General features: G+C 52.7%; 3 protein-coding genes across 7 annotated transcripts; all 3 read right to left on the minus strand.

Annotated features, from left to right (window-relative positions):
• Nucleotides 1-3,310: 3,310 nt before the first annotated feature.
• echdc3 (enoyl CoA hydratase domain containing 3) lies at nucleotides 3,311-5,076 on the minus strand. Its single transcript, XM_088405995.1, has 6 exons — nucleotides 4,882-5,076; nucleotides 4,645-4,766; nucleotides 4,328-4,425; nucleotides 4,059-4,259; nucleotides 3,791-3,969; nucleotides 3,311-3,687 (listed from the first exon to the last, which is right to left on the minus strand). Exons 1-6 carry the CDS (start codon nucleotides 5,028-5,030, stop codon nucleotides 3,534-3,536), a joined length of 903 nt encoding a protein of 300 aa, XP_088262121.1. The 5' UTR covers nucleotides 5,031-5,076; the 3' UTR covers nucleotides 3,311-3,533.
• A 489-nt stretch (nucleotides 5,077-5,565) lies between these two features.
• kcnj8 (potassium inwardly rectifying channel subfamily J member 8) lies at nucleotides 5,566-8,761 on the minus strand. Of its 3 annotated transcripts, none has more exons than XM_088406326.1 (6): nucleotides 8,227-8,761; nucleotides 7,520-7,668; nucleotides 7,291-7,451; nucleotides 6,942-7,081; nucleotides 6,660-6,876; nucleotides 5,566-6,049 (listed from the first exon to the last, which is right to left on the minus strand). In XM_088406326.1, exons 1-6 carry the CDS (start codon nucleotides 8,571-8,573, stop codon nucleotides 5,786-5,788), a joined length of 1,278 nt encoding a protein of 425 aa, XP_088262452.1. In that variant the 5' UTR covers nucleotides 8,574-8,761; the 3' UTR covers nucleotides 5,566-5,785. The 3 variants fall into 3 exon arrangements, with proteins under 3 accessions (XP_088262452.1, XP_088262454.1, XP_088262453.1); XM_088406328.1 differs by lacking the exon at nucleotides 8,227-8,761 and adding an exon at nucleotides 7,951-8,145; XM_088406327.1 differs by lacking the exon at nucleotides 8,227-8,761 and adding an exon at nucleotides 7,903-8,145.
• Nucleotides 8,762-8,993: 232 nt separating this feature from the next.
• Nucleotides 8,994-25,845, minus strand: abcc9 (ATP binding cassette subfamily C member 9). Of its 3 annotated transcripts, XR_015864123.1 has the most exons (42): nucleotides 25,728-25,845; nucleotides 24,775-24,963; nucleotides 24,334-24,475; nucleotides 24,126-24,265; nucleotides 23,775-23,941; nucleotides 23,358-23,459; nucleotides 23,152-23,292; nucleotides 22,444-22,638; nucleotides 21,548-21,712; nucleotides 21,279-21,434; nucleotides 21,013-21,147; nucleotides 20,783-20,945; nucleotides 20,669-20,709; nucleotides 20,324-20,466; nucleotides 19,986-20,094; nucleotides 19,793-19,900; nucleotides 17,992-18,064; nucleotides 17,709-17,814; nucleotides 17,577-17,612; nucleotides 16,758-16,859; nucleotides 16,250-16,334; nucleotides 16,091-16,171; nucleotides 15,616-15,753; nucleotides 15,324-15,449; nucleotides 15,144-15,243; nucleotides 15,005-15,078; nucleotides 14,733-14,942; nucleotides 14,513-14,664; nucleotides 14,379-14,448; nucleotides 14,157-14,314; nucleotides 13,935-14,027; nucleotides 13,543-13,645; nucleotides 13,091-13,204; nucleotides 12,897-13,017; nucleotides 12,673-12,803; nucleotides 12,523-12,601; nucleotides 11,789-11,897; nucleotides 11,083-11,186; nucleotides 10,832-10,965; nucleotides 10,610-10,672; nucleotides 10,035-10,336; nucleotides 9,754-9,901 (listed from the first exon to the last, which is right to left on the minus strand). XR_015864123.1 is itself a non-coding variant. In XM_088405985.1 (41 exons), exons 2-41 carry the CDS (start codon nucleotides 24,947-24,949, stop codon nucleotides 9,764-9,766), a joined length of 4,782 nt encoding a protein of 1,593 aa, XP_088262111.1. In that variant the 5' UTR covers nucleotides 24,950-24,963; nucleotides 25,728-25,845; the 3' UTR covers nucleotides 8,994-9,763. The 3 variants fall into 3 exon arrangements, 1 of the variants encoding a protein (XP_088262111.1); XM_088405985.1 differs by lacking the exon at nucleotides 10,035-10,336 and having other exon boundaries at nucleotides 8,994-9,901; XR_015864124.1 differs by lacking the exon at nucleotides 17,577-17,612.
• Between the last annotated feature and the right edge of the window lie 317 nt (nucleotides 25,846-26,162).

The following is a 26,162-nucleotide window of genomic DNA, read 5'->3' on the forward strand; positions in this document are numbered from 1 at the left end:
TCGTGGAGACGGCGGAGGCCGTCGGGCGCATCCTTCGGAAGTGGACCGATCCCAAACAGGAAGTGAAGACGACGGCGACGGAGATTGCGGAGATCATAGTCAAAGACCTGCGCTGCCCGGGCTTCGCCGAGCCGGATCGCCGACCGGCGTCCGGCACTAGCGTGGACCTGGCGCTCATCAGGGAACCGCTGATGCGCTTCTTCCGATGCCGCTGCGCAGAACCCGACCGCGGGGGCGGCCAGGATCCGTCCCGCCAACGCGACTTTCTCAACTTTTGTCGAACAAAATTCGAGGAGTTGACGTCCGAGCTGGAGCAGGTCCGATACCAGGGCACGCTCACGTGCCGAGACCGGGACCCCCCTGCGGCGCAGGAATCCGCGCTCGCCTTTCCCAGAAGTCGCTCTCGAATCGAGGACATCTTCAAGTGGGCGGCGAATGACGCCGACGGACTCAGGTCCATGGCCGACAAGTTGGCCGCGGAACTGGCGGATAAAATGTATTGCTACGTCATGACCAAGAGGACTCCGGTCCAGTCCCTGGAGGTGGGGAGAGGCTCTTTGGACGTGGACCACAAGAAAACAGACAATCTCCAGGTCCTGACGATGATTCTGGAAGACTTCGCCAAGACTTTTGTGCAGCAGCTGCTCCTCTGGCTCAAGATGGAACCCGGAACGCGACAAAACCGCGCAGACGAGCTGTGCGGCTGCTTGAACGACATTCAGCGCTTCTTCGCTGCGCAAAACGCTCCGGGTGTCCAGGAAGATGCGTTGGCCCTCAGGAGTCCAGCCGCAGACACCCTTGATAATTTGCGGCCCTTGAAAAATGTCTCCACCGGGATCGGAGTTCCAGAAGAAAACTCGGCGGTGGCCCGTTTGCAAGAGTACAGGGGTGGCCCGTGGCCAGAGAATCCAGCGTCGGTCGCCATCGGTGACTCCCGCCACTCGGAAAACGTCTCCTTCGTGAGACCTGAGAATGAGCCGGCGCTCCCTTGGCGGGAGGACTCCGCTACGTGCCAACCGGAGATTCCTCTGCTGGACGCCATCGGCGACTCTCGCACTTTGGGACGGGCCTCCGCCCAACCCAGGAGTCCAGAAACCAAGGCTGCGCTCTGTTTGCAGGAGCACGCGGTTGTCCCCGAGCCTGAAAATCTGTCCCTGGATGCCGTCGGTGATTTTTGCCCATCTGAAAAGTTCTCAGTCACAAATGCCGGCGCGGAAAACAAGCCGGAGGGCCACTCCAAGGGGGGCTTTGACACCGCCGGGCCCGAGGGCCCGATCACGGTCGTCACTGGCGACTCCTGCACTTTGGAAAGGATCTCCAGCGGAGTCAGAAATCCAGAAAGCCGTTCCGGGATATGCTTGCCCGAGGACGCAGTAAATCTTTGGTCCCAAAAGGCTTCCCCTGGTAAGTACTGTTCCTTGGAAAAGGTACCCGCTGGTACCACAAATCTCCAAAATACGCCAGAAGTCCACTCGCAGGAGGACGCAGACACTTTTTGGCCCGAAAACCCGGCTCCGGCCAGCAAAGGTGACTCCAACTTCCTGGAACAGGTCTCCACTGCGAGCACGGGTGCAGAAAAAAAGCTTGACATCCATTTGCAAGAAGACACAAAGCCTTTTGGGTCTGAAAGCCCGGCGGCCTCGGCCACCGTTGGCGACGCCTTCATTTTGGAAAATGTCTCCACCAGAAGCAAGAGTCCAGAACACCACCCAAAGGTTTGTGTAGAAGCCGCAGATGAACGTGGGTGCAGAACATCCCTGGACATCAAGCGTGACTTGGAAAAGTTCCCCATCGGAACCACGGGTCCAGCAAACGTCCCAGGCGTCCTCTTTCAGGAGGATGTGGACACCGGCGGGCCTGAGAGGCCATCCCGCAAAACCCTTCACCGCTCAGAAGCAAACAGCCATTCTTGCCCCCGCTCGCCAAATGACGCAGACAGCGGGGCGAGTCCAGAAACCAAGTCGGGGGATTTTGCGCTCGCTCGGCCCAAGAACTGCAGCCAGGGGGATCCGGATGACGCAGGTTCAAAGAGCACGCCCCTGGACGCGAGCGACGAGTCTTGCTCGTCGATGTCCAATCAGCTTTGCTTACGGGAGGCCGACGGCGAGAGTCTGAATTCCCAGACGGCGCTGGATCTGTCCACCGCAAGTCGGCAGACGCCGCCCCCGGAAGGCTCCGCGTCTCCATTCCGTCCCATGTGCGCCGTCAACGAAGAGCTCCTGACTCTGGTGGACGTGGTCATGGTCCAGTTGTTTGCCGGCCTGCCCGAGGACTCCGGCCGGTTGGTTCTGTCTCGGGACGTGGTGGCCGCCGCCCACCGGGTGTCCCGGAGGATGACGGAGGACGCGCTCCCGCCGCCCTGGACCAAGTTGGGACCATGCAAGCTGAACGGGACGGCCAAGGAGGTCGTCCGTGCCCTGAGGAGGCGCTTCGGCACTTCCCAGAGACTGGTGGACGTCTTTTTATTCGAGCCGGACGTCTTTGACGACGCCATCCTCAAGCTGCTGGCGTCTGGGCTGGACGCTTCGTCCCGCCGTCGCCAACCTTCGCCCGTCGGCGGCCTGTTCTTCCGAGCCTTCTGCGTGGGCCGGGGAAACGGAGCGGAGTGAGCGGCAGGGCGGGCCTTCTTTGTCACGGCGCAGCTAAAGACTGTGAAATGTCCCTTTTGTTTCACGTCAAAAAAAATAAAAAAATCGTCGGATGCAAGTCCAATCCGCCTCAGTGTGGCGTCACTTTTACGGGCAAAGACTTTGGTGTTATAAGGATAGTTTTTGAAAAACAAGTGAAACAATGAATGTTTTGCTGCCATTCTGTTTCACTATTTGTGCTAACAGAAATGAGCTGAGTGCTCAGGAGGGGGGGTTAAAAAATCAAGTCTATAGTCCTTAATGGTAGCGAATGAGTAGAAAAATGACAGCTCAATAAAGTAACCAAACCCTAAATTTTCTATTTTGAAATAGAATACAGGTAGTGCTTTTGACAATTTCGATTTATTTTTTTATTTATTTCTGACTAAAGGAAGACTACCGCGACACTTGTATAAAATCGTAGTATGGTTAAACGGCCACAGGAGGGCACCAAAGTCCAAACCAATTGAAAGGCCGATAAGAGGTCATAATTTTTTAGAAGAAAATGCCGAGAGAAGTGTGGACTTTGTTTAAATTATAGACAAATTTCAAGTTGGAAAATTATTAAAAAAGAAAATTATTCTAACTGGTATGAATTTGCGGTCACAATTCAACCGCTTGTGCACTGCTAGATAAAACGTTGAAACCAAATGAAGCGCGAGCAAAATCAAACGAGAAGCAGGTTTTGCCATGTTCTACCATGTTCTCAAATTTCCATATTTCATTTTTTTTACATCGGGATTGCACAATCACTATTGCCATGCGATTAATGCACAATTATGCAAGCTTAAAGGACATCCTTCTCCAGCTTTATGAGTGCATCTGACAACGCAGCCCTTGAAGGCAGGGAGGAATCAGCTCCGTGATCGGCTGACGACGTCAGTAAGAAAAAGTACGACAAGCGCGTCAGTCGTGGACCTTTTCCGCTTGATGACTCCACACGGGCCGGCGTTTTTCCATGAAGGCTCGTATTCCCTCCTGGCCGTCCCTCAGCGCCAGGTTGCCCACCATGGCCTCGGAGGCGGTGGCGTACGCCGCGTCCCGATCTTGAGACATTTGTCTTGGGGGAAGACAGACAGAAGAGCCGACAGGTCAGTGAGGCCAAGGCGGCGATCGGAGGGGGAGGGGGAGGGGCGGGGCGGCCGGAGGGACGGAGGGCGCACCTCCGGAAGACGGCCTTGCCGAGGGCCACCACGGCCCGACTGGCCCGACACACGCGGAGGGCCACGGCCAACGTCTCATCTTCTAGCCGCTCCTCCGGCACCACCCTACTGAGCAGCCCGTGTAGCAAGGCGTCTTGCGCGGAGATGGGCGTGCCAGTGAAAAGCATCTCCATGGCGACCTGGCGGGCCCATATCAGGCGTCAAAAGCAGCGCTCCAATTTTTCCAGCGGTTCAGTCTATCGGTACGGTTGCCGGCGGCAATCGACACCTTCCTGGGCACGGCTCGACCGATGGCCACGGCCGGCGTGGAGCAGAAGAGCCCCACGTTGACGCCCGGGGTGGCGAAGGTGGACTTGTCGGAGGCCAGCGCCATGTCACAGCTGGCCACCAGCTGGCAGCCGGCGGCCGTGGCCACGCCGTTCACCATGGCAATGACGGGGACGGGGACGTCTTGGATCAGAGTCATCACCTGGAAAGGGAACGGGCGGGCCCGTCTATAAGCTCGGTGAATCCATGGGGGCGAGTAAGGTGACTGACCCGCGAACACGTGCGGAATACACGCGTGTGATAGTCTTGCCCCCGGGCTGACGTCAGCTCCTTCAAGTCATGGCCGGAGGAGAAGACCGGACCTTCGGCTAACACGCGCACACAAACAAGAGCACCGTTACTGACTGTGCGAGTGGTTGTGGATAGATGCTGCCAGATGGCACAAAAACGCCACTTTTGTCTAAACTCCTTAGTTCGCTTCGGTGTCGAGCCCTGGCACCAAGACGCCAAATTACTCACGGTTGACAAACAGAGTGAATACGCAAATATCTGCAAGTGGGCAAACTGCAAACATATCCAGCAAATACCTGATATGATGATGACTCTTAGATCTTGGCTGTCCACATCAGTCAGGATGTCCTCTCGGAGAGACTCCAGCATGGACAGAGACAGAGCGTTCCTCTTTTTGGGATTGTTCAGTATTATTCGCCTGCAAATATTCACACGTTTAATTACTTCACATGAAGTTTCAAAACTTCAATCGCAAGGACAAAGTCGTATCAAACTTCAAAATTTCGTCCCATTTCCCGGCGAGTTATTCACACCTTATGCCGTTCTCCTGCCTTCTCACGGTCAGTTGTTCCGGTTCCGTTCCGTGGGAGAAGAACCGGAGAAGAATCGACGTCCGATGGGACCTGCTGAGATCATTAATGCTGCTGCCGCCGCAAAACAACCTTCGAACAGCTGTGGCCATCTTGACCCGTTCAAAACAAACATCTGACACTTCCGGATTTGAGGCGTCAGTCACCATTTTGGTGACGTAAAATACACGCGACAAGTGCTCATATATATTTTTTGAAATAAGGTGAACCCCCCGAATCCAAAACACCAACACGTAGCTAATGTAAGCTTGCTCAATTAATTTTGTTTTCACCGAAGCAGTGTAATAATTTATTCAACATCTTCATTTCACCCAACAACCGCCCGACACTTCCGGTCTGAGACGTCACCATATACCTAAAGCCAATAATGCTACCCCCCCCCCCCCAAATAAATACTTTAATAATAATAATAATGATTATAGTATTGTATGAGCAACAATTTATAGCCAACATGAGGCAAGCAACGTTCATTTGTGTCCATTTATTTAATTTATTTGTCCTCATTTCAAAAAGTGACACGATTGATCACGCTATTTATGTCATTGTTTTTTTTAAAGGACAAAAAAATGATTATTACAAAAAGTGATGATTATTCGAACTAAGGTAACGTTTTTCATGAACAAAAAATGCCAATCAGCTTTTTATTCTTCATCATTGTCGAGGGATACGTAACCATGGCAACCAGTGAGCAATTCCGTCATCTCAGGCTTGCAATGCTTGCAGGTGCAGGTGTTAGCAGTGGAAACGTTGGCAATAAAGTTAGGAAGAGACAAAGAAGAAGTCCCAGGGGGGCAAAGGTCCCGCCCACTGGCAGGAGGCACAGCGGCAGCAGCACGAAGGCCTTGCGTCAGGTAACGGCATTCACACCCTGACCGCCCTCGGCGGGAGTGAAGAACTGGACTTTTGGCGGGAGCATGCCCGAGTTGTTTCGTCGCAGGCTGCCGCCACCGCCGGTGGCGCCGGAGCCACCTTTGCGCATGGAGTTATTGCGCCGCATGGAGTTCCTTTTCCTCAGCGAGTTCTGGTGGGACAGCTCGCTCTTCTGCAGCGTCTGGATCAAGATGGACGGCTTCTCGTCCAGCTCGCGGGCGCTGCAGCGGGGCGTGGCCACCTGTGGGCGGAAGACACGCTCAGAATCCCTCGCGCGGCTTTCTTTCTACTCTCTGGGAAAGAATTTTTCAGCCAAGCGCTATCCCCTGAGCAGCACAAAGCATTTTTGGAAGAAAAACAAAATGGATTGAAAAAGAGCGCTGGCAATACGTGTGGAATTTTCTTTTTAAACTCTGAAACAACATAGTCACTCACTATAATTTAGCCAGAGATTGCCCAAAGTTTCAGTTCATTTGCTCTTAGTTTGAAAAGAAAACCGCTGCGGCATTCGAATAGATTTGCTGACACCTGCAGAAAGCCTGTTTAAATCTTAGGCACCGTACCCTCGTTTGTTCTATGCTATACGACTGACAGTTTCTAATCAGTCACTACGGTAGATAGCTTTTAAAAAGCCCTTTTTATTCCACGTGTTGCGCATCAGTCACTCCAGTGGGAAAAACGACTGGAAGTCCTTTCCTTCTGTTTACTTGGAGTTGCGCATCCACTCTAGTCACTGAAGCACAAATCAAGAGAGAAAAAAAAGCAAGTTGGAGCTGTCCTCTGCAGCGACCGCGAAAAGCAAGATGGCGAAACACTGGGCAAACGACCGATACGGCTGCGGCATGACCCACCCGCACTGTGTTGCCGAACTTGGAGTAGTCGACGGAGTAGACGCCCTCCTCCTCGGTCACGATGGGAACAAAGCGGTGCCCCCACTGGATTTCCTCGGAGACGTAGGAGGTGCGGGCTTGCGTGGTGATTCCGGTGGTCTCCACCACGCCCTCCAGGATGACGATCACCTCCAGGTCGCTGCACTGGAGCTCCATGGCCGACAGCTCGTACAGCGGACTGCGCGTGTACGGGGACGCGGTGAGACCCGGGCGCCTCCGGGGCGGCGGCGCCGGCGGGCCCACCTGTTTTTGTCGATGATGTGGCAGATGATGAGCGGGGCCAGCAGGAAGAGGCTGTTGCTGGCCACGGCACTCTCCGTCTGGACGTCGATCTGGTGTATGGGGATCACCTCGCCCTCGGGGGTGGTCGTCTTGCGCACCACCTGCGCCAACGCAAAGGGACGGAGCTACATGCTGGCCACCCTTCGAAACGCTTGCAAACGGGAGGTGGAGAGGTACACCCAACAGGTGTCGAATCTAGCCTGCGTCAGGCTCATTTACGGCCATTGAAAATTGGAAATATTGTCCATTTTGGACAGATTGGGGCCAGGCTAGTGAAAGCGATTATCGGACGACGCGGCTGAAAAGTGACCTGCAGGCGCACGGTGGCGCCGATGATCATGCTCTTCCTCAGGTCACCGATGCGGATCATGAAGCACAGGCGGTTGTTGCGCACGGCGATGACAGCGTGGCGGCTGAAGATGAGCGTTTCGGCGCGCCGGTTGGACTGCGCTGTCTTCATGAAGATGCAACCTGCGGCCGAGGCGAGGGAGGGCTGACATTGGCTCTCCTCGGCTCTCGCGCGGTCGTCTGTTGCCTACCAAGCATGACGGCGTTGATGATGAGGCCCACGATGTTCTGCAGGATGAGCACCGTGATGGCGGCGGGACAGTGCTCGGTGATCATGCGGCCGCCGAAACCGATGGTCACCTGCACCTCGATGGAGAACAGGAACGCCGACGTGAACGACCTGGGCGGGGCAGAAGCCACAGACTTCAGTATTAATTATTGATAGTGAAGTCTGTGGAAGCAATGAAAAACATATCACGTGTGGAGCAATTTTGCAACATCTTATTTGTACGCACTCAAAAGTGGCGCGAGCTGGCGACTTCCATTCGTGAGGCGCGAGCACGATCACGATCACGATCGTTCTACTCGTATCGTATTAGCGAAAGGTATTCGGAGACCTGGTTAGCACGTTCACCTTACATGCGGACGTTGCGGGTTCAATTGCGGCAACCGAGATAGGCACCGGCAAGCTCGCGACCCGCGGGAGGACAAGCGCTTAAGAGAATGGATGGCTGGCCGGCTGATTTTCCCATCCATGAAAGGAAGTTGGAAACGATGTCTCAAGTGTGACTTCCGCGACATCGGAATTCACAAGCAGCAGGCGGTCAGAGGAGAAAGAAGTGGGCGGGGCTGAAGCCATTTCCTCCCTTGCAACTTTTCTGACTTTGGCGTCCCTGTGATGACGCGATGAAGGGCGCGCGGCGCGGCGCGGCGCGGCGCGGCGCTACGCGGCTCTTACTTGACGTCCGTGACGCAGTGCAGGTCGTCGAGGCGCTCGGGGTCCAGGTCTCCGTGCGCGAAGGCCACCAGCCACCAGCTCATAGCAAAGAGCAGCCAGCTGCTGACGAAGGTGGTGGTGAAGATGACGAGCGTAAAGCGCCACTTGAGGTCCACCAGCGTGGTGAAGACGTCCTGCAGGAAGCGGCCCTGCTCGCGTATGTTCTTGTGCGCCAGGTTGCACGAGCCGTTCTTGGCGATGAAGCGCGCCTTATTGACGCGGTCGCGGAACACGGGCTTCCGCGGCATGCGGGACACCAGTCCCGGCAGCCCGAACTCCTCCGGGATGATGCTTTTTCGAGCCAGCATTCTCCGCTCCGCTCGGCGCGCCTTTTGCGCACGGAAAGCTCGTCGTCTGTGCGCCTTTTACGCGCGCGCACGTTTCTGCCTCGCTCGGGAGCCGCCTCTGTTCTGAGGAGGGCTGGGACGGCCCAGCGACCTTATCAACCCGGACCCGGTTCCTTGCTTTCCAGAAGCGTCATTTCAAAGCGCCCCGGGCACACGCGCGCGAAACGTGCGCGCACCAACTCGAGAAATCAACTTTCGACTGCTTGATTTGACCCAAAAAGGCTCACGTGACGAGTTGAGGTCGATGTTCTTATTTGAGCCGCCAGGTGGCGCTATCACACAAAATAAACCGTTCCCGAATGTACGGAACAAAAAGAAAATATGTATACACACAAGTAAAACAAACTCAAAATCAAACCATGAAAAAAAAAACCCAGCAAGGATTATTAAAGGATTTTAATGTACATTTCATTATTGCCTTTTGCAAATGTTGACTAGTAAACAAGTGACGCAGACGGCATAAAATCTGATTTGGAGTCATCTTGTGACGTCTTACGTACTGTACTTTCTTTCGGGTGGCAAAAGTCAAACGCTTGTACAAATAAACTCGAAAAAAAGGGTAAATCGTTTTCAAGGAAGACGTGGAAATTTGACATGTCAGCAAATAACGTACGTGGCTGACTCACAACTCTCTATTGCTTAGATTTATGGCACCGACACTACTGTAATGTATCACGCCCGTATATCTGCCTTGTGGCGGACTTTTTCAGCGGGTCAAATGTTCTGGTTCAAGTTGCAGATTTTTGAGTTCTGCTAAAAACAAACACTGAACGACATTCATGCAAGCGCAATCTTAAATCAAAAAACAATTTCAATCCGGAATTCAAGCTGGATGTGGACCCTGCAGTGAAGACATTATGCTACTGAGCGCTTAAAGTGGGTTAACTCAGTTTTGGACCTTTGGAAATGAAGTAAAAAGCCTTGTTTTTCAGATGGATACTGGCCGGTATCAAGCTTCAGTTTTGACATGCGATGGGGCTATCCAACACAACACAGAAAAAAAAGATAAAATAAAAAAATCAGGGCTATGCGACAAGCTCTGTTTACAATCATGATATGGTGGAAAAAGTGTGAGCGGCGGACGCGCACCGTCCTGCGCATTATTCCCAGAGCGAGCTAGCGAGCGAGCGAGCGAGCGAGCGAGCGAGAGTCTACATGTCGGCCTTGACGAAGGAGGCGAACATGCCGTCCTCCTGCTCCAGAAGAGTCTCGGGCTTGTCGTACTCCAGGATGTTCCCGCGCTTCATGACGATGACCAGGTCGGCGGTCAGGATGGTGTGCACGCGGTGCTAAAGGGGCGACAGGGCAGGCGCTTACTATGGGACGGCAAACGCCGCCACCCGTCATCCTAAGCCGTGCGCTCAAAGAGCCGCATCGGATTCCTTTATTTCTTGTGAGATGTCTGCGCTCTTTGGTACCAACCGGGCTGTTTCCAGCAGACCCGGAACCAGCCCCGGACCTCTATCCTTGACCCGGGCGGCCGTGGCGGTGAGAGGAAGAAGAAGAGCCATGTCAGGAAGAAACGGAAAGAGAGGGAGAGGGGGTGGGGTTCGAGTCCGAGAGGGCCGGGCCGGTTCGGTCCGCTTCTACTTGTGAGTCCGTACGAGCACGCTGAAGAGGCTCTCCTCCTGTGCTAGCAGGTTGGGACCCGAGTCACTTTCCACCAAAATACCAGACGAGAAGACCAGCACTTGCCCGGCGTCCAGGATAGAAGAGACGCGGTGCTGAGCGCAGGAAAAGGGAGGACAGACGTGTCCAAGTTGGACGGGGAACGAGACAGGATGGGTCCGGACAGGAAGGGGCAGATAAGGACAGAACAGAACGGAGCAGCATGCGATAGGACAGGGAAAATGAGGACAGGACAACATGGCAGAGGGTAGCACAGGAAAAAAAAAAGCACTTTAGCGTTTAAAATACTCGAGTGGAAATGAGAGGAAGTTGAAAAAGGACAAAGTCCACGTCCAGAGAGGAGGTGAAACCATATTCCGAAGACTCACTGCGATGGTGACGACCGTCCGGTCCGCAAACGCAGTCATCACGACCTTCTGTAAGATGTTCTCCTGAGCGCATATGACAAACACTATTCACGTTCATGCTCCTTGAGCGTGCTTTCATTTTGTTCTGCTCAGCAATCAGCTGAAAGTCGCGCTAGGGTCTGCCGCTCTCCCGGAACTTCTGCTCGCTTTACTTCCCGTTTCGGTACACGCACGCAAACGCACCGTTGCCATGTCGATGGAGGCGGTGGCCTCGTCCATGATGAGGATGCTGCTCTTCCTCACGAAAGCCCGAGCCAAACAGAAGAGCTGGCGCTGACCCACGCTGAAGTTCTCGCCACCCTCAGTGACCACTGCGTCTGCGTTACGGGACGGCAGCCCATCAGAAAGCGCCCGAGCTACTATGTGGCAAACTGTGAGCATCTAGTCCAAAGTCTTACCCCCAAAATCAAACAAACGCGCGCGCGCGTACATACCGAGTCCTCCCGGTAGCGCCTTGACCATGTTCTTCAGCTGGGCTATCTCCAACGCCTCCCAGAGGCGCTCGTCATTGCATGTCCGCTCCGGATCCAGATTGAACCTGCGAGAGGTCACTCTGTTCGCCGTCCGTCAAAGAATGTATTTCGGCGACCATCGGGACGAGCGCCGCAACGAGTGCGTCAGAAGGCGCGACACGCACAACTCGCGCAGCCGTTGGAAACACTCGACCGTTCACCCCGCACACACAGTCCAAACAAACATAACAAGGATGTGCGACACGCAGGCACAGAGTCAGATGAGGACTCTGGCTGACTTGTTGCTGCGTTACATAGACAGGAAAGCAACGATGGAGCCGAGAAGTGTTCCGCAAGGCTCAATTCCAGAGCCCAGAGCCTAACCCTAACCCTAACCCTAACCCTTTTTTTAAGGTGTGCTCTTCTAAAGTCCAGTTATTCAGAGAGTCTACAAGCTCCCATATGGACAACAGAAATAAAAGTACTTGGGAAAAAAATCTGTAAGAAAAACAACAAAAATCTCCTTCCAAGATTTTTTTTTGCCCAAAAAATCGGAAGCACTGCAGCTGCTTCCAGGTTTGCTCCCAAAAAAAGACTACAACTTAAACCAGACAGCGAGGCTGGAACAAAAACAGGAAGTTCTCTCTTCAGCCAGAAATTACGTGTGTGTGTGTGTGTGTGTGTGTACCTTATTGAGCCACTAAACAAGATGGGGTCCTGCAGGATTATGGACAACCGAGACCGAAGCGTCTGTAAGGGAAGTTTGCAGATGTCAATCCCGTCTATGACGATCTTTCCTGGAGGGAGAAAAATGGGAATCGCGAGTGACCCCGATGCCCTGCGCGTCACCCCGCTGAGCAGCGGAGACCGCTCTTGGCCGTAAATCCTCAATCACTTGTGTGTGCGAGGCTACGATAAACACACGCGTTCCAACGTAAAAGTGGCAAACGAGTCCGATGCGCAGTTTGGAGAGCCTTGGTTTGACGCCTGAGGTGGTGAGTGAGTGTTTTTTTGTTGTTGTTTTTTAGGGTCTCTATGTTGGCTTGCGACCAGTCAGTCTTTCGTTTGATTGGTGACCCTTCTCTATGTGGGGTTCCTAACTTGCTGAAGTGAACAAAAAGAAGAATGTATTACGCCTGCCAAGTGTACAAAAAGCACATACAGGATTATCTTTGTTAGGCGTACTCGAATAACAACCGCTTTACGGCCAACCGTTTACATATGCAAAGAGATTCGCTGCGTACGTCTCCACGGAAACAAAAATCATCTCATCCCTCAAAAGCCTTCGTGCCTTCCGCGCCACTTTTACCAAAAAAGGCAAGCTTGGAAAGTTGTGAAGGTTTTGTTTTACGCCAACGTAAACAAGCGAAGCAAAGAATGAGAGAAAAAAAAAAAAATAAAGAGAGCGGATCTCACGCTCACCTTCAAAAATGTCCACCATGTTGAAGAAGGCCAAGGACAGCGAAGACTTGCCGCTCCCCGTGCGGCCGCAGATTCCCACCTGGCGGGGGAAACGACAAGGAGGTGAGGCAAGGCGCGCCGGAGAATTTTGAGGACTCGGGCGACGCTCACCTTCTGGCCCGGCCGAATGTAAGCGTTGACGTGCTTGAGCACCGGCTTGAGCATGGGGTCGTAACGCACGCACAGGTCTTGGATCTTGATCTCGCCGTCCTGAGGCCACGTCTCGGGCACCTGTGAAGAATCTGCAGGAGAGAAGTTTCATCAGTCCGCGGATGATCTTTTTCCCAGAAAATTCAACGACGACAGCTTCCAAAGCTGCGGTACGTCCAAGTCACCCATGGATCCCTCATAGTTCTCCGACTCGGTGCCGAGGAAGCCGTTGACTTTTTTCACCGCCGCCATCTGGACCTCCAAGTCGGCCAGGTTCCTCACCACCCAGTTCAAGTAGTTGGTGACCTGCGCGAAACGCAAGCCAACAGCTCTGGGTTTTGTCATCAAAAGGCGGGACGGGGAAGCCGAGCGAACTGACCGTCAGGGCGTACGTGAGGGCCAGGCCCACCAGACCTCCGGACGGTTGACCGCAACGCAAACCCCAAATGGACGCGCCGGCCGCAGCCAGCACAATGACGGCGCCGAGGTAGTCCTGGAACAAAGCGAATGTCCTTCTCCGGTCCTACAGGTCAGTGTGTGGCGCGGGCCTGACATTTCCATACCCTTTCTCTCGGACTCAGCAAATCCAATTGAGAGCTTTTTAAGACAACATTTTTCTTTTTGATGTAGAGAAAATGAATTGAACATGAAGCAAAAGCATTGTATGCCTTGACTCTGTTGTGTTTTATTTACGCGCGTGGTCATCTGTGACGCCAGCCAGAAATCAAACTTCATTTTTGAGCCGCTGGATAAAATACACCTCAAGAGCCCGATGCAAATGTTGTTTGGACGTTCATTCAGGCGTACCTAATAAAGCGGCGGGTCTCTCACCGTGCGGACCTCCAGCCAACGGTTGGCGGCCGAGAGGAAGAGGTACGCCGTGTTGTTGGTGTCGGTCAGCTCCAGCATGCGCTGCTTGAAGCGAGCTTCGTGTCTTGAGCAAAAATAAAGCCAAAATCATCATCATCATTTGGATTGAGGTCATGCTTTCCAAAGAGGACTTTTCTGGATGGCAAGGAGCAGGTCACAATGGCTGGAAGTTTCCTGTGTGTGAATGCATTTGTGTGTGTGTGTGTGGGGGTAGGAAGTCCTCGAGGGGACCATGCAGAGGAAAAGCGTGAGAGCTGCAGAACCTTGGACCATAACTGTGATGGGAAAGCAAAGAACTCCAGAAGGCCTCCGTGTTTGCATTTGCCTCCGCAAATTGCATGGAGGAGCGCTACCTAAAGGCTCTGATGGTGGTGAGGCCTTCAGCCGTCTCCGAGAAGTGACACAGCAGAGGGAGTTGCGTGGAGTCATCCAGGTCCTGAAGGTCTCTGGTGGGGGATGAGTGGTAGAACTGAACAAGCGGTCCACATGAGCAGCGTTCCAGTGACATTCAAAGGGCCGCTTGCAACCAAAGGTTTGATAGTTGTATGCATATGAAGAAGGCGCCGCGTGCTCACTTGGAGGCCACCCGGAAGTATTTCTGTATGAAGTAGAAGGCCACGGCCAGGGGTACCAGGGCGATGATGAAGTAGGGCGTGATGGAGGAAATGACCCCGATCGCGGACAGACAAAGCAAGGTGGATCGCGTCAAAGACTCCAGGGTAGGAGGGATGTGCTGGAGAAGAAGGAGCGCCCGCATCAGGATGGATCACAAAGCCGCAAACGCCACGATGTCATACCTGATCGATGATGTTGGTATCGGCTGAGAACCTGTTGAGGATCTGCCCCAGGGGGGTGATGTCGAAGAACCTGAGGAAAGAACGAGAAAGTGAAAATAAAGAAGCAGTCAAGGAGAAAGTAGACTGGTGACTACCTGAGAGGAGCGCGGATGATCTTGTTGAGCAGGTTGTGGTGAAGGTTGGTGGCCGCCGAGAGCCCCAAGAACTCCACGGTGAGCGAGGTGATGAGGCACAGCGCGATCCCGGCCGCGCAAAGAACAATGAAGACCGTCAGGTAGAAATAGTCCTGCGCACCATAAGATTTCAGACATATGGGCCGAGCTAGCGAAAACAAAGCGGCGCGCGATATCGGACCTCCGAGCTGTCGGTGCCGGACAACGCGCTGACCGCGTGGACCTGGCACGTTCCGTTGGGTCCGGCCACCATGGTTCGGTTGGTGTGTTTGGAGGTCCAAATGGCCAGCCAGTAATCGATGGCGATAATGACCGAGTGCTTGAGGAGCTTGGAGGACATCATGAGGAAGACCATGAAGAAGCCACCGGAGGAAAGGTAGCACCAGCAGACCTGGGAAGACGAAGAAGAAGTTGAAGTTCTGGGCAAATGTGTAAGGATTACGATCCTCCCACCTTCCACGGGACCTTGGATCTTCTGTTTGTGACGGTGGACAAGTTGTCGTCGTCTTCCTCCTCCTCCTCCTCCTCTGAAACGATTGCAACTTTGCCCGAGGATCCAAAGCCATAACGGCAAAGAGCGCATCCCGCCTACCTTCGTCCTCGTCGTCCACTTGGTTCTTGGCCTCCCGGGAGTAGAACGCTCGTCGGAGGGTCTTCCTTTCCAGCGTGGTTTGGCTGTCCTGCTCGATGTCCTGCGCGGAGACGGTCGGTCAAGAGATCCGCCGGAGGAAAGACAGGAGGAAGGACGGAAGGAAGGGGTCCCGGAGCCAACCTTCTCCAGCTCCTGGTCCTGCCGGTTCATCAGCGTCTTCCAGTGGTCGTAGAGCTCCACGTCGTGCGTCTGGATGTCCTTGAGGGTTCCTTCCCTCAACACCGAGCCATCCTTCATTGCGATGATCTGAGGCGGGAACGGTTTGATTTTTCAACTGCTCTGGGCCACTCTTACAACAAATAATATAGGAGGCTTAAGAAAGGCGTGAATCAGATCAGGCCGAATTAACCAAAAAAGGAGGAGGATAACGGAGCCAAGGACCAGCCCGGCTGGAGTCGGACTTGTCACTAACCCAGTCAGCATGGATGAGGTACTGCAGTTTGTGCGTGACCAGGACCACGGTCCTCTTGTCATCCTGCAGGAACTTGAGGATGCCGTCCTGCATCAGGTGGTCGCTCAAGTGGATGTCCAGGGCGGAGAAAGGGTCGTCCTAGGGAAACACCCACAAGCACGCTTATGTGCTTCGCGCCATCAGAGCCGTCAGTTTTATTTGCCTCCCTAGTCAGACGGTCGGCGTCACCGCTGAACCTCGCCGGCCTTTTCCCACGCGACAAACAACGTTTCCTTAAGCGGATCGGAATCCGCGCAAAAGGGCGTCGCTTCCTTTTGACACATCTAATGTGATTAGCTTCATTGATTGAGTTACTTAGCAGCACTTGACGCTTTTCCTGTAGGGCTCCAGCTATCGGGTCTTTTGCAAGTCGCATAAAAAGCAAAAACACAGTATGCATTTTGGCTTGATGAAAAACACAAAGGACTGTGCTGACCAGGAAGACGATGTTGGTGTTCTGGTAAAGCGCTCGGGCCACGCAGATTCTCTGACGCTGCCCGCCACTCAGATTGATGCCCTGGCCGCAAAAGTCAAGAAGAGCTCGCCGACGTGGCAGACTTTGGCAAAGCGGGGCCGGGGCGCCCCGGAATCTTACCCTCTCTCCGATCTCGGTCTGGTCTCCGAAGGGTAGCAGGTCGATGTCCAGTTGGAGGGAGCAGGCGTCGATCACCGCTTTGTACCTGAAACAAACACGTCATCGGATGAAGTGAAAACTTGTTTCTGAAGTGTGTTTTGACGCACCTCCAGTCCGGGCCGCTCAAATTTTTACCTACCCAGTGTATTTTGGTCAAATTTGGCATCGCACATAAACTCCTCTTAAACGCGTGCATGCAGATATGGCCACACACTCAAATACCAAGAGTACAGCAAGTGTTAGCATCTAGCTGGAGAGCTCGCACGACTGAAGCGTATGTAGTAAACAACTAGCTTAAACCTGGGCTATGTGAAAAATGTCTTCCCTTCTACCATTCGGGACTCGAAGAAGATTCTATGAGCATTAGCACTTTGCCGGTTGTTGAAAAGGATACGGTGCGGAGCAACCCCTGACTCGAGTCGATCTCCATCCACCCATTTTGGGAGTGAGGACCTCAAGTTGACTGCACCTCTGCTTATTGAAGGGGCTCCCGAAGGTGATGTTGTCCTCCACGGTGGCGTTGAGAAGCCAGGATTTTTGGGTCGCGTAGGCCACCGAGTACCTGTTCTTGCTGCGGGTGCAAGATGAGAAAGAGGTCAGAGGAAGAGAGGATCTTTTTTTTTCTTTGGGGCGTCCAAACAAAGACACGCTAGACAGCACGCCGATGGCGTGACGCTGAAGCGACACGCGGGAGGACGTCACACGTACTTCCGTTTGGCAAAAACCTCGGCTTTCGCCTTTGTTTTCAGCGCAAGTCAGAGACAATCGGTCATTTTCTGAAAGCCAGAAGTACTTTGGGGCGGAGCCTATCATTTGCAAATATCCGTGCTTTATTTGCTCGAGGAACAAAGGAAACCAGATTGTCAGATTTTTCACCGCTCAAGAGTTCTCCAGAACGAGTTCATTGACGTTAAGATACTATCGTGAAGAAAACATGAAGTGGAGATGAAAGAAGTCTGACATTTTACAGATGGGGGCAACATTGGCGAAAAGGTGAGTGGGGGTGGGGGTCGGCGCTGATGAGGTCACGGCAAGTCTGTGCCAACTTGCGGCAAGGTGGCCAGCCCGGTCCGCTTCAGCTTCCCGGTGGCTAGCAACATATGCTAACACGCTACGGGAAGAGAAGCCCCGGACGGCTCGCTTGCCCATCGCAGTAGAGATTCCACGATCCTCGTACGGGAGGAACCGAAAACGATGGTGGTTGCGCGAAAACAACGCGTTCAGTTTGGAGACGGCGATGACAATAAGAACCGCATGGATGAAGAGACATGGCAATGCGGGGAAGTACCTGAACGTCCCCCGGTAGAACGTCTCGTCAGAAGGCCTGACGCGGCGACGAGGCGAGGAAGTCAGAAGCGGGTGTTAATGCGCGCGCGAGACGCTCCATCTTCAGCAGCGCGCGCTTCAGCGGCCCACTTACTTGCTCCAGTGGACGCGGCCGCTGATGCACTGCATCTCGCCCAGCATGGCCAGCAGAAGCGACGACTTCCCGCAGCCCACCTGGCCCACGATCATGGTCAGCTGGCCTGAGAGCGCACCAGAACACAATGTAGCAAAGAAATTGCTCCAAGTTCCTATTCATTGAAAAGAAATCTGTCCCGGTCCTGTCACGGAGTTCATTTTTCTTGCTCGTGGCCGTCCTTTGGATTTTTTTTTTGTCCATGTAAGGAAAAAGGATGGCTCCTCGGTTGGATGGTCCTCACCCGTCGGGACGCGGATGTTGATATCAGTCAGCGTGGACAGGTTGCTTCCCCAAGTGAAGCATCCGTTGCTCACCTGAACATAGCCCCGAAAAACACAGTTTGTTATCATCTTTTTGGCCGTTATTTCTTTGGCTGCACGTAAGAACTGAATATCGGAGTTTCCTGACGCCCGATCCCACCTGGCCTTCAATGCACCGCGGCCAAACCGCCGAATTCTGGCCCGTCTGATGATCCGGCACGTCGCCTCCCGGCGGTCGCATTCCACTCTTCTGTTTGCTTTATTTGTTCCCGTTAAGTTTATTTTATCTGAGCGACCCCCCCGCTGGCTTTCCCCCAGCGTCCTTCCCAGCACGCCGCCGACCCGCCAGCGCATCTCCGCTGGAACATCTCGGGTCGTGAGATCCTTCCGAAACTAAAGTGCCACGCTGCGGATCGCAATCGAGGGCGGAATTCATTGATGAATGTTTGCGTACTTCCGAACGGGCGTTTTGAGCCCGAGTGACAGCTTTCTGGCAAAGGTGCGGGAGTGCAATCATGTGACTTGGATGGTCAATTTCAGGACTTTTTTGTGCATTTTTTGGAGGTCATTTAACATCCACCGTTTACGCTTCAGCTTGGACGGAGCTAGTTTTTAATACGGAAAAATCCCTCTATCACTATACGGCTCTTCATAAATATCTTGCCAAACAACAAAATTAAGATCAAGTTTTAGCTTTTAGTTTTTGCAATAATGAAATTGTACAAAAATGACATAAACTACAGAACATAACATTTGTTTTATGAACTTGAATTTTCCTGAAACAATTAATTAGTTTAATGATTATTTTTTGTTTGTTTATTTAAAATCTCGAGTACCCCCTGGAGTTCTTTCAAGCACCCCCGGTTGAGAACCGCTGGTCTAAAACAATGGGACTCTCGATGCTAATTTTGGGCATTTCCAGTACGTGTTACGCTAGCAAAGCTAAATGGGGCATTTTGTAAGGAAAAAAGCGGAAAGAGCCATGGAGGGCAAGACTCGAGACTTCATCCTAACTTGCACGTAGTATATGTGACTTCCTCCCACCTCCGGGTCCAAGAGAGAAGTCGGGGACGGGAATGGGAGGAACAGCACAACAGATAAGCAACAACGGAAGCGGCGCATCAATTTAACGAGGCCAAACTCTGGCCCATCAAATGTCAAACGGCAGAAGAGGAAGTGTCAGCGGCGCCGCAAAGACATGCCGAACAAGCGGGCTTTTCCCAGTGTAGCGGACCTGGACCCGGGTTGATACCTTTGGGACGGGGCCCCGGGCCAAAGCGGGAGGCGGACTCCGTCACGTCCGTCGAGTTCCAAGTCAGCCGAGAACCCCCCCACCCCGCCCCCCGACCCACATCCCCCTCCTCGTCGGCCTAATGAGCGGGCCATCGCCCCGCGGGGAGGCAACAGGAAGAGTCGCCTTAAGCGAGGCCGCTCTCGGGGCAAGACGTTCTCGTGTGAATCCTCCGTTTCCCGACAAGTCACGCGCGCGCTCGCCAGTATAACAAACAGCTGCCCGGCTTGACGTCGTCACGACGTCAACGTCGCACGAGCTCATTGGCTGCACGATTACCGGCTTTTTCACGGAGACGTATGATGGAGCCGTGTTTCGACGTCGTACGCCGGGGAAACCGATTCGTTTTGGCTCGATAAAACGACTTCAAGCAAGGGCGGTAGGACCTGGCATTAAATTGAATCACGTTACTCGATAGCTCACCCAAGATTCGTCCTCGATTTTGTATGTCTCCAGTTTGAAAAGATGTCGAAAGGTTTTCAGCGACTGACCTTGACGGCCACGTCCTCAGTTTCACTGGGTCTCATCTGCCGCCTGGACGGCTGCTCGTAGTTGTCCATTTGGTAGCGGCGCGGCTGCTTTCGGTTGATGGCTTTGGTCTTCAAAGCCAAACCGCAAGTTAGCTAAAAGAGGCTCATTTTCATGTGGACGAAGACGTCGCCGACGGCGATCGCTAGGACTCACGGCGCCGGGGTGCTTCTTGGCAGCCTCACAGGGAACGGACACGTCTCCGTTCCTCCAGCTGTCATCTCCGATCTCGTCACTCTGGAGGAACTCGCCCAATTTCTGGACACTGAAGGAAATATTGGAAATTGCAACGCGGTAGAAAAAAGGGATCCCCAAGATCTCCGGGCCCTGAAGAAGCATGGCAGCTCCAGAGCATCACAGTTGACCGATAGTATGATTTTATCAAAGGTTGTTATATTTTCCGCAAGATAACTCACTCTTGAATGTTGAATTAAAAAAAAAAAAGACATGACTAGTGTATAGCATCGGGTTGCAAGGACAAGTGAAGGCATCACCTGACGAGCGCCTTGACGGCGAACCTGACAACAGTGGAGAGCAGGAAGAGCGGCGTGACCAGGATGTTGAAGAGCGCCAGGGTGGCAAAGGCCTCCGCGGGACTTGGACCGGTCTCGGTGATGAAGTAATGCATGACGAAGGTCTGCAAGAAGATGGACTAGGTCTTTAGCACGCACGTTGGCCAACGTTTCGGGTTTTCGGGTTCCTGCAGTGCGGTGTCATCATCACACCGCCACCAAATGACGGTCTACTAATCTTTTGTTATTTTTTTTCCATATTCTTCAACGACACAATGGTTACGATACCACAAAGTAATTGATTGCGATTGATTTGGACCATCTTACCGCCAGGACAGCAGCGATGGGAATGGCAGCATTCATGAAAACTACACAAGGATAAGAAGATGATCAGTCGGAGCGATTGCAAAGGCGACGTCAGCCTTTTTTGTGTCTTCTCACTGGACATGGAGGTATAGAAAGCGAAGGTCTTGAGGCTGTTCAGCTCTTTGCCTCGCGTCTCCTCCACGCTGTCGCAGAAGATGTTCTCCCACGCGTACAGCTTCAGCAACTTGATGCCCTTCAAGATCTCCGAGGTCTTCTTCAGCCGATCGGTGGAGTGCTCCTGCAAGACGACGCTTAGGGATTCACGGTCTGCCGGGCCCACCTGGGCGGAACCCCGTGACGCTCACCAGGGTGCTCTTCTGCATGTTGGCCAGCTTGGTGGCAATCAGGTACTGGACCGGAGCGAGAAGGACAATGACGGATGCGCCCACTAAGGCACTCCAGCCTAGCAGGTGGTAGAGGAGAATGACTCCCATCACAATCTGTTGGAAAAAAAAAATACGAGCTTCAAATTTTATTTTGTTGAGTGAAACATCTACCATGTTGCTCCAGACAAGTGGATCGAGTTGATAAATGTCTTTTTTTATTCTTCTTTAAAGAGTGGCACTGATACCTGAACTGGCATGGCCCACAGGTTGGGACAGAGGAAGAGGAACCACATGAGCTGATTGGTCTCTATGGCAACCAGATTGTTGATCTGCCCTAGAGTCATTTCGCCCATGGACATGTTGGACGTGGACAGACGTAGGATTTTGTTGTAAATCATGGCCTGGGCGGAGCAAAAAAAAAAAACCGGGGAAGAGTAATGAGCCGTGCGGCATCCCACAAACACAGGCGCCACCACGCACGCGGCCGCATCCCGGCGTGGTCCGCGCGCCTCACCAACAGGGCTCCCCGTAAGTTGATGCCGGTTTCTATGGTGACATAGTAGGACGCCTGCAGGAAGGTCCTCTGCAGCACCAGCGCCAGGAAGAGCAGCACGGCCAAAACCGACGTGTTCTGGAGCAGCTCGGTTGACAGCATGAAGTGGACACCGAAGTACCTCTCCTGCAACCGCACCGTGCTTGGAAGTCAATATAGCCTCAAAAGACTGAAATCATCCGTCCCAAGCCGCTACGAGCAAGCCAACTCTCCTGCGGCTCTACCTAAAGTCGCGTCTCCTTCTCTCAACGGAAGCTATGACGAGCGGGAGGAATTTGCCGCGTCATTCCCGATCGCTTCACGCTATCGCCGCCGCTCCATAACGCCGCTCTTGGACATCTGCCGGTCAGCTGTGACAACAAGCGACCGCTCGCTGTCCACGTGGTGACCTTAAGCAAGATAGACCCCCCCGGACACTGACGTTTGCTCCGAGCGGTCGCCAGGCAAAGGTGGGACAAATGCGGACAAAACTCACACGTGATCTCCGGCCTCGGAACCGCGAGGCCGACGCGCTAACTACTAGTCCGCCGCTCCCAACGCAAGCAAGGCTAAAATATGTTCCCGGCGTCTTGGGAGCACACCCGGTGAGTCATTGATTGGTTGGCGGGACCACCCAGCGACCCAATAAAATCAACTTGCGTCAACACGCTAAGTGATTTGTCTTGGCTTGGAATTCCGGAATTATCCAAGCGTGAGAAGGAGCATGAAAACATTGTCGCCTTCCCAAAAACGGCTGGCAGACCACGATCGCATTTTTCCACCTTTAACCAATCTGTCTTCAGGAACGGACCGGCGCACACTTTGCACCGTTTCAAGTTGCTGAAAAGGCCTAGCCGGCGGGACCGGGGCGGACTCACCCTGATCTGGTCGGAAGCGGCGCCTCCACCTTCCTCCAGCGTCAGGTTCTTGACAATGCCCGAGATGCAGAGCGGCCCGGCGAAGCCCAGCAGGTCGGCCAGGTAGCGGAAGGTGCTGCTGAGCAAGATGGGGCGCCCGAACGCCCGGTACATGGAGCGCCAGATGGACGGCGCCCGCTCCGGGTTCTCGGCCGTCTGTGGCGGAAAAGCTCGGCGAGCTTCATGCTACAGACCGGCTGATCGATATTAACATAGATTGAACTTTTTTGTCTTGTTTTTGCTCACTGCCCCATAACTCATATTTTTTTAATCAGTACAGACATTCAATCATAGGTGTGTGTGTGTGTGTATTTGAGAAAGGAGAGCTGAGAAGGTGCAGGTGCCTGTAAGGCCTCCTTGCAAATAAAAAAGCTACTTGTCTTCCTTCTGGTTGTTTTTTTTTTAAACGTTCTAGGTGACCTGAACCTGACACTAATTACTAAAGTAATCAATATCTATTTACTTTGTAATTATTATTTTAGTCTCTTGGTACCTAAAATAATTGGTGACTTTCATACTTTGGGTACTTTTAGAACTAGACCCTCCTTTAGCCAAACATTTGCATTTTTTTGAAGACAAAAAAAAAACGTCTGGAAATGCCCGGGATTGAAGATGTGGACTCGGTAAAAAGTTGTCTTTCGATTTGAATGACTTATTAGCGGGACTCACCCTCTGGTCCTCGTACGCGTCTTTGAGACGCAAGTAGTTGGTCAGCGCTCGCATGGCGATGGGCAGCTTCCCGATTTTCTTCAACTCAATGGGTCTCTTGTGGGCCCCAATAATCAGCGGGTTCATCCACCAATACGTGGCCTGGCAAAAGAGGAACGGGGCCGCGCTCGAGCTCGGACCCCAACCAAGGTACAGTACTTGCTCACCTTTGAGAGAAGGTTGACAAAGGGCTGCAGGAAGCGTACCCCCAAATCCTGCAAGTCTTCAGGGGGTTTCACCTTCTGAGGGTTGGTGAAGAAGACGTACTTCTGCCGGGACGACACAACAAAAAGTCACGTTGGGGCTCTTGCGCTTTGGACTACAGCGAGACCCGCGGGCTGTCAACAAACCAAACCCCGTTCGTAAATGTAAAAGGCCCGTGGAAAGAAAAAATGCCACAGCGGATGACGAGCTGCTTGTTGACAGCCATCTCTGAGGTGCACCAAAGGCCTGAGACAGAAACCTTCCTTGTCTTCACGTTATGAGCACAAGCGAGATTTTGACGGAGGAAAATTTGACGCGAACGCATTGAGATAAGGCGAACAATCAACAATGCTGATTTTTCGGCAGCGAAGCTCACGTACCCTGATCCTGATCACGTTGATCTCCACGGCCATGAGCAGGCTGTAGAGCAGCACGAGCAGCGCCGTGATGCAGAACCTCAGCTGCAGCGGGCCCACCTTGAACTCTGTGAACTTCCACAGCTTAATGGACTTGGTGATGAAGGCTAACACCCAGTAGATGAACAGCACTGCGGACAAAGCCACAAAAATGGGAGCACGCTTTGGACCTCCGCCACCGGGTGGCAGCAACAAATATTAGACAGTAGTCACAATTGGTTTTGGACCCAGAACTTTTTATGGAATCATTATGAAAGTGCAGTTTTATTTGAATATTTTCCTTCATCGTTTATCCCAACGTCTCGCGGAGCTCACCGAGGAGAAGCTTAGGGAAGTTGGAGGTCTCGATGTTGTGGTAGTAAACCACTGACGTGGTGGCGGCCACGAAGCCCATGAAGGCGGGCACGAAGAGGTGCAGGTGGCTGATGTGATGAAGGTGGTTGCTGTCCATCATCCTACAAACACAACACCGTATCATTTGGGGCTGCCCCCATCAAAACTGGCCCGGGGGCGAGGGGCCTACTTGCTGGACACCACGCCCTCTGCAAACTCGCAGACGTGAACGAAGAGCAGCGAGAAGGTGAGGATCCACCTCAGGTTGTGTCCCGGGAAGTGCAACCAGGTGTTGTGATGGATTTGCACCTTGGAGCTCTGACTGCCCCAACCTGCATCCCACACATGCATCGCATCGCTTATTGGTGAAACCGTCACCGTGCCCATCGGTCTACGTCGGAGGCGGCCAGGTCCGGTCCTGGGGAACCACGATCCAGCCTGTATCCCAACCAACACACCTGATTCAAACGATCGGGGTCCTTATTAAGATTCGGCTGAGAATGCTTGACGAGCGAATTGTCGCTTGAAGGGAAACATCGAAAACAGGGCGGATCGCGGTTCTCCGCGACCGGATAAAAGCTGTCAAAAGATGAATACCCCTCAAAAAGCCAGTGCTGCAGCATGATCTCACCGATGAAGAGGATGGGGAAGGTGATGAAGAGCAGGAAGACATGAGGCACCAGGTTGAGGGCGTCCACGAAGCAGCCGTTGTTCAGCACGCCGTCGTCCACGCTGTAGCCGCTCACGTTGTCGTCGTTGCCGCAAAACGAAAAGGCCAAGGCCGCGTCGCGCTGCGTCGCCTCCATCCCGCAAACGCACCCTTTAACATGCAAGAGGCCATTTCATAGCTGTTTTGCCATAATCCAGCAAAGTGCGATGCCACGCTGGCCCAGGCGGCGAGCCCTGCTCATTGGGAACCCAGGAGACCCTTGGACACGCACTAGACCATAGGTGTCAAACTCTAGTCCTCCATATCCGATATATCCCGCATGTTTTCTGGTTTTCTCGCCCAACATACCTGATTCAAATGATTAGCTTATTTCAGGAGCTTGAAAATGATCTTAATCATTTGAATCAGGTGCGTTTGAGAGAAAAAGTTCGATAACGTGCAGGATACCGGCCCCCCCGGGCCTGGAGATGGACACCTGTGTACTAGACCAAAAGTAGCATCTTAAAAATGTCTGACAACAAATATGAATGCCATACACCAATACTTGTGACTTGTCGGTGTCAATACTTGACTTTGTCGGTGTACTCGTTTATCATGCGATTTTATCATTGAACTGGCCACTACATAAACTGCCCTAATAAAATAGAATTAAAAATAAACTTTGTTTAGTAAGCGTGAGAGATACTTGAGTTGACGCCCTCGCCATACGTGACTCAAATGCCTTCGCGCACTTGAAATGGGACAAACATAGTACATACAGCACACTCATCTTAATTAGCCACTAATTAAGTCATGTTAACAATGGCTTAGCGGTCGTGTATAAAAGTCACTTTAACACACACACGCAACTCATGAGGAATTTTTGCTTTTCCTCCCTGCGAGTAAAGTGGACATGAAAAAAAAACAGCGTTTACCTCAACAAGATAAGTGCAATGTCGTAATCCTCACGAACAAATTCTCATTCCTTTTGGAGGAAAAATAAAGGATATAATTGAGAGGAGAAAAAAAGGAGAAAAAGATGTTGCGTTGCGAACTGACCCGGGAGAAAAAAGTTGATTATTTTTAGACGCGCGTCTGGATCAGCTGTTCGGTACTCTGACACGCGTTATTAAATGGAATGCGCGCACACCACTTCTGGTGTCTTTCAAAGTAATGGTTAACTTCATTTTAAACGCACAAAACAGACAAACGGCACGGAATTAAAATACTGTATTGACATAGAGCTACTCCATAAATATCTATGACAAGCTTCTACGGACAGCATTCGGAAATACTTTTCGCATCTGTACTACTAGAAATTCACCCAAAACATTCTCCTGAGTTTTATTTTTGCCCACCCAAAAGAAACA

The sequence above is a fragment of the Hippichthys cyanospilos genome, chromosome 22 (assembly GCF_059441005.1).
Source record: "Hippichthys cyanospilos isolate Australia breed blue-spotted pipefish chromosome 22, RoL_Hcya_1.0, whole genome shotgun sequence".
Classification (NCBI taxonomy): domain Eukaryota; kingdom Metazoa; phylum Chordata; class Actinopteri; order Syngnathiformes; family Syngnathidae; genus Hippichthys; species Hippichthys cyanospilos.

What these genes read in the sequence shown, in the direction of transcription:
- kcnj8 (XM_088406326.1), bottom strand. Translation starts at nt 8,573, where the DNA reads ATGCTGGCTCGAAAAAGCATCATCCCGGAGGAGTTCGGGCTGCCGGGA. An exon ending in CACATCATCGACAAAAACAG is followed by an intron (nt 6,877 to 6,941) that starts GTGGGCCCGCCG and finishes GTACACGCGCAG; the next exon opens with TCCGCTGTACGAGCTGTCGG. An exon ending in AGTTCGGCAACACAGTGCGG is followed by an intron (nt 6,050 to 6,659) that starts GTGGGTCATGCC and finishes TTCCGCCCACAG; the next exon opens with GTGGCCACGCCCCGCTGCAG.
- echdc3 (XM_088405995.1), bottom strand. Translation starts at nt 5,030, where the DNA reads ATGGCCACAGCTGTTCGAAGGTTGTTTTGCGGCGGCAGCAGCATTAAT. An exon ending in AAGAGTCATCATCATATCAG is followed by an intron (nt 4,426 to 4,644) that starts GTATTTGCTGGA and finishes TGCGCGTGTTAG; the next exon opens with CCGAAGGTCCGGTCTTCTCC. An exon ending in GGCAAGGCCGTCTTCCGGAG is followed by an intron (nt 3,688 to 3,790) that starts GTGCGCCCTCCG and finishes TCTTCCCCCAAG; the next exon opens with ACAAATGTCTCAAGATCGGG.
- abcc9 (XM_088405985.1), bottom strand. Translation starts at nt 24,949, where the DNA reads ATGGAGGCGACGCAGCGCGACGCGGCCTTGGCCTTTTCGTTTTGCGGC. An exon ending in CAACATCCGCGTCCCGACGG is followed by an intron (nt 17,815 to 17,991) that starts GTGAGGACCATC and finishes GTGCGCTCTCAG; the next exon opens with GCCAGCTGACCATGATCGTG. An exon ending in AGGACCAGGAGCTGGAGAAG is followed by an intron (nt 15,244 to 15,323) that starts GTTGGCTCCGGG and finishes GTCTCCGCGCAG; the next exon opens with GACATCGAGCAGGACAGCCA.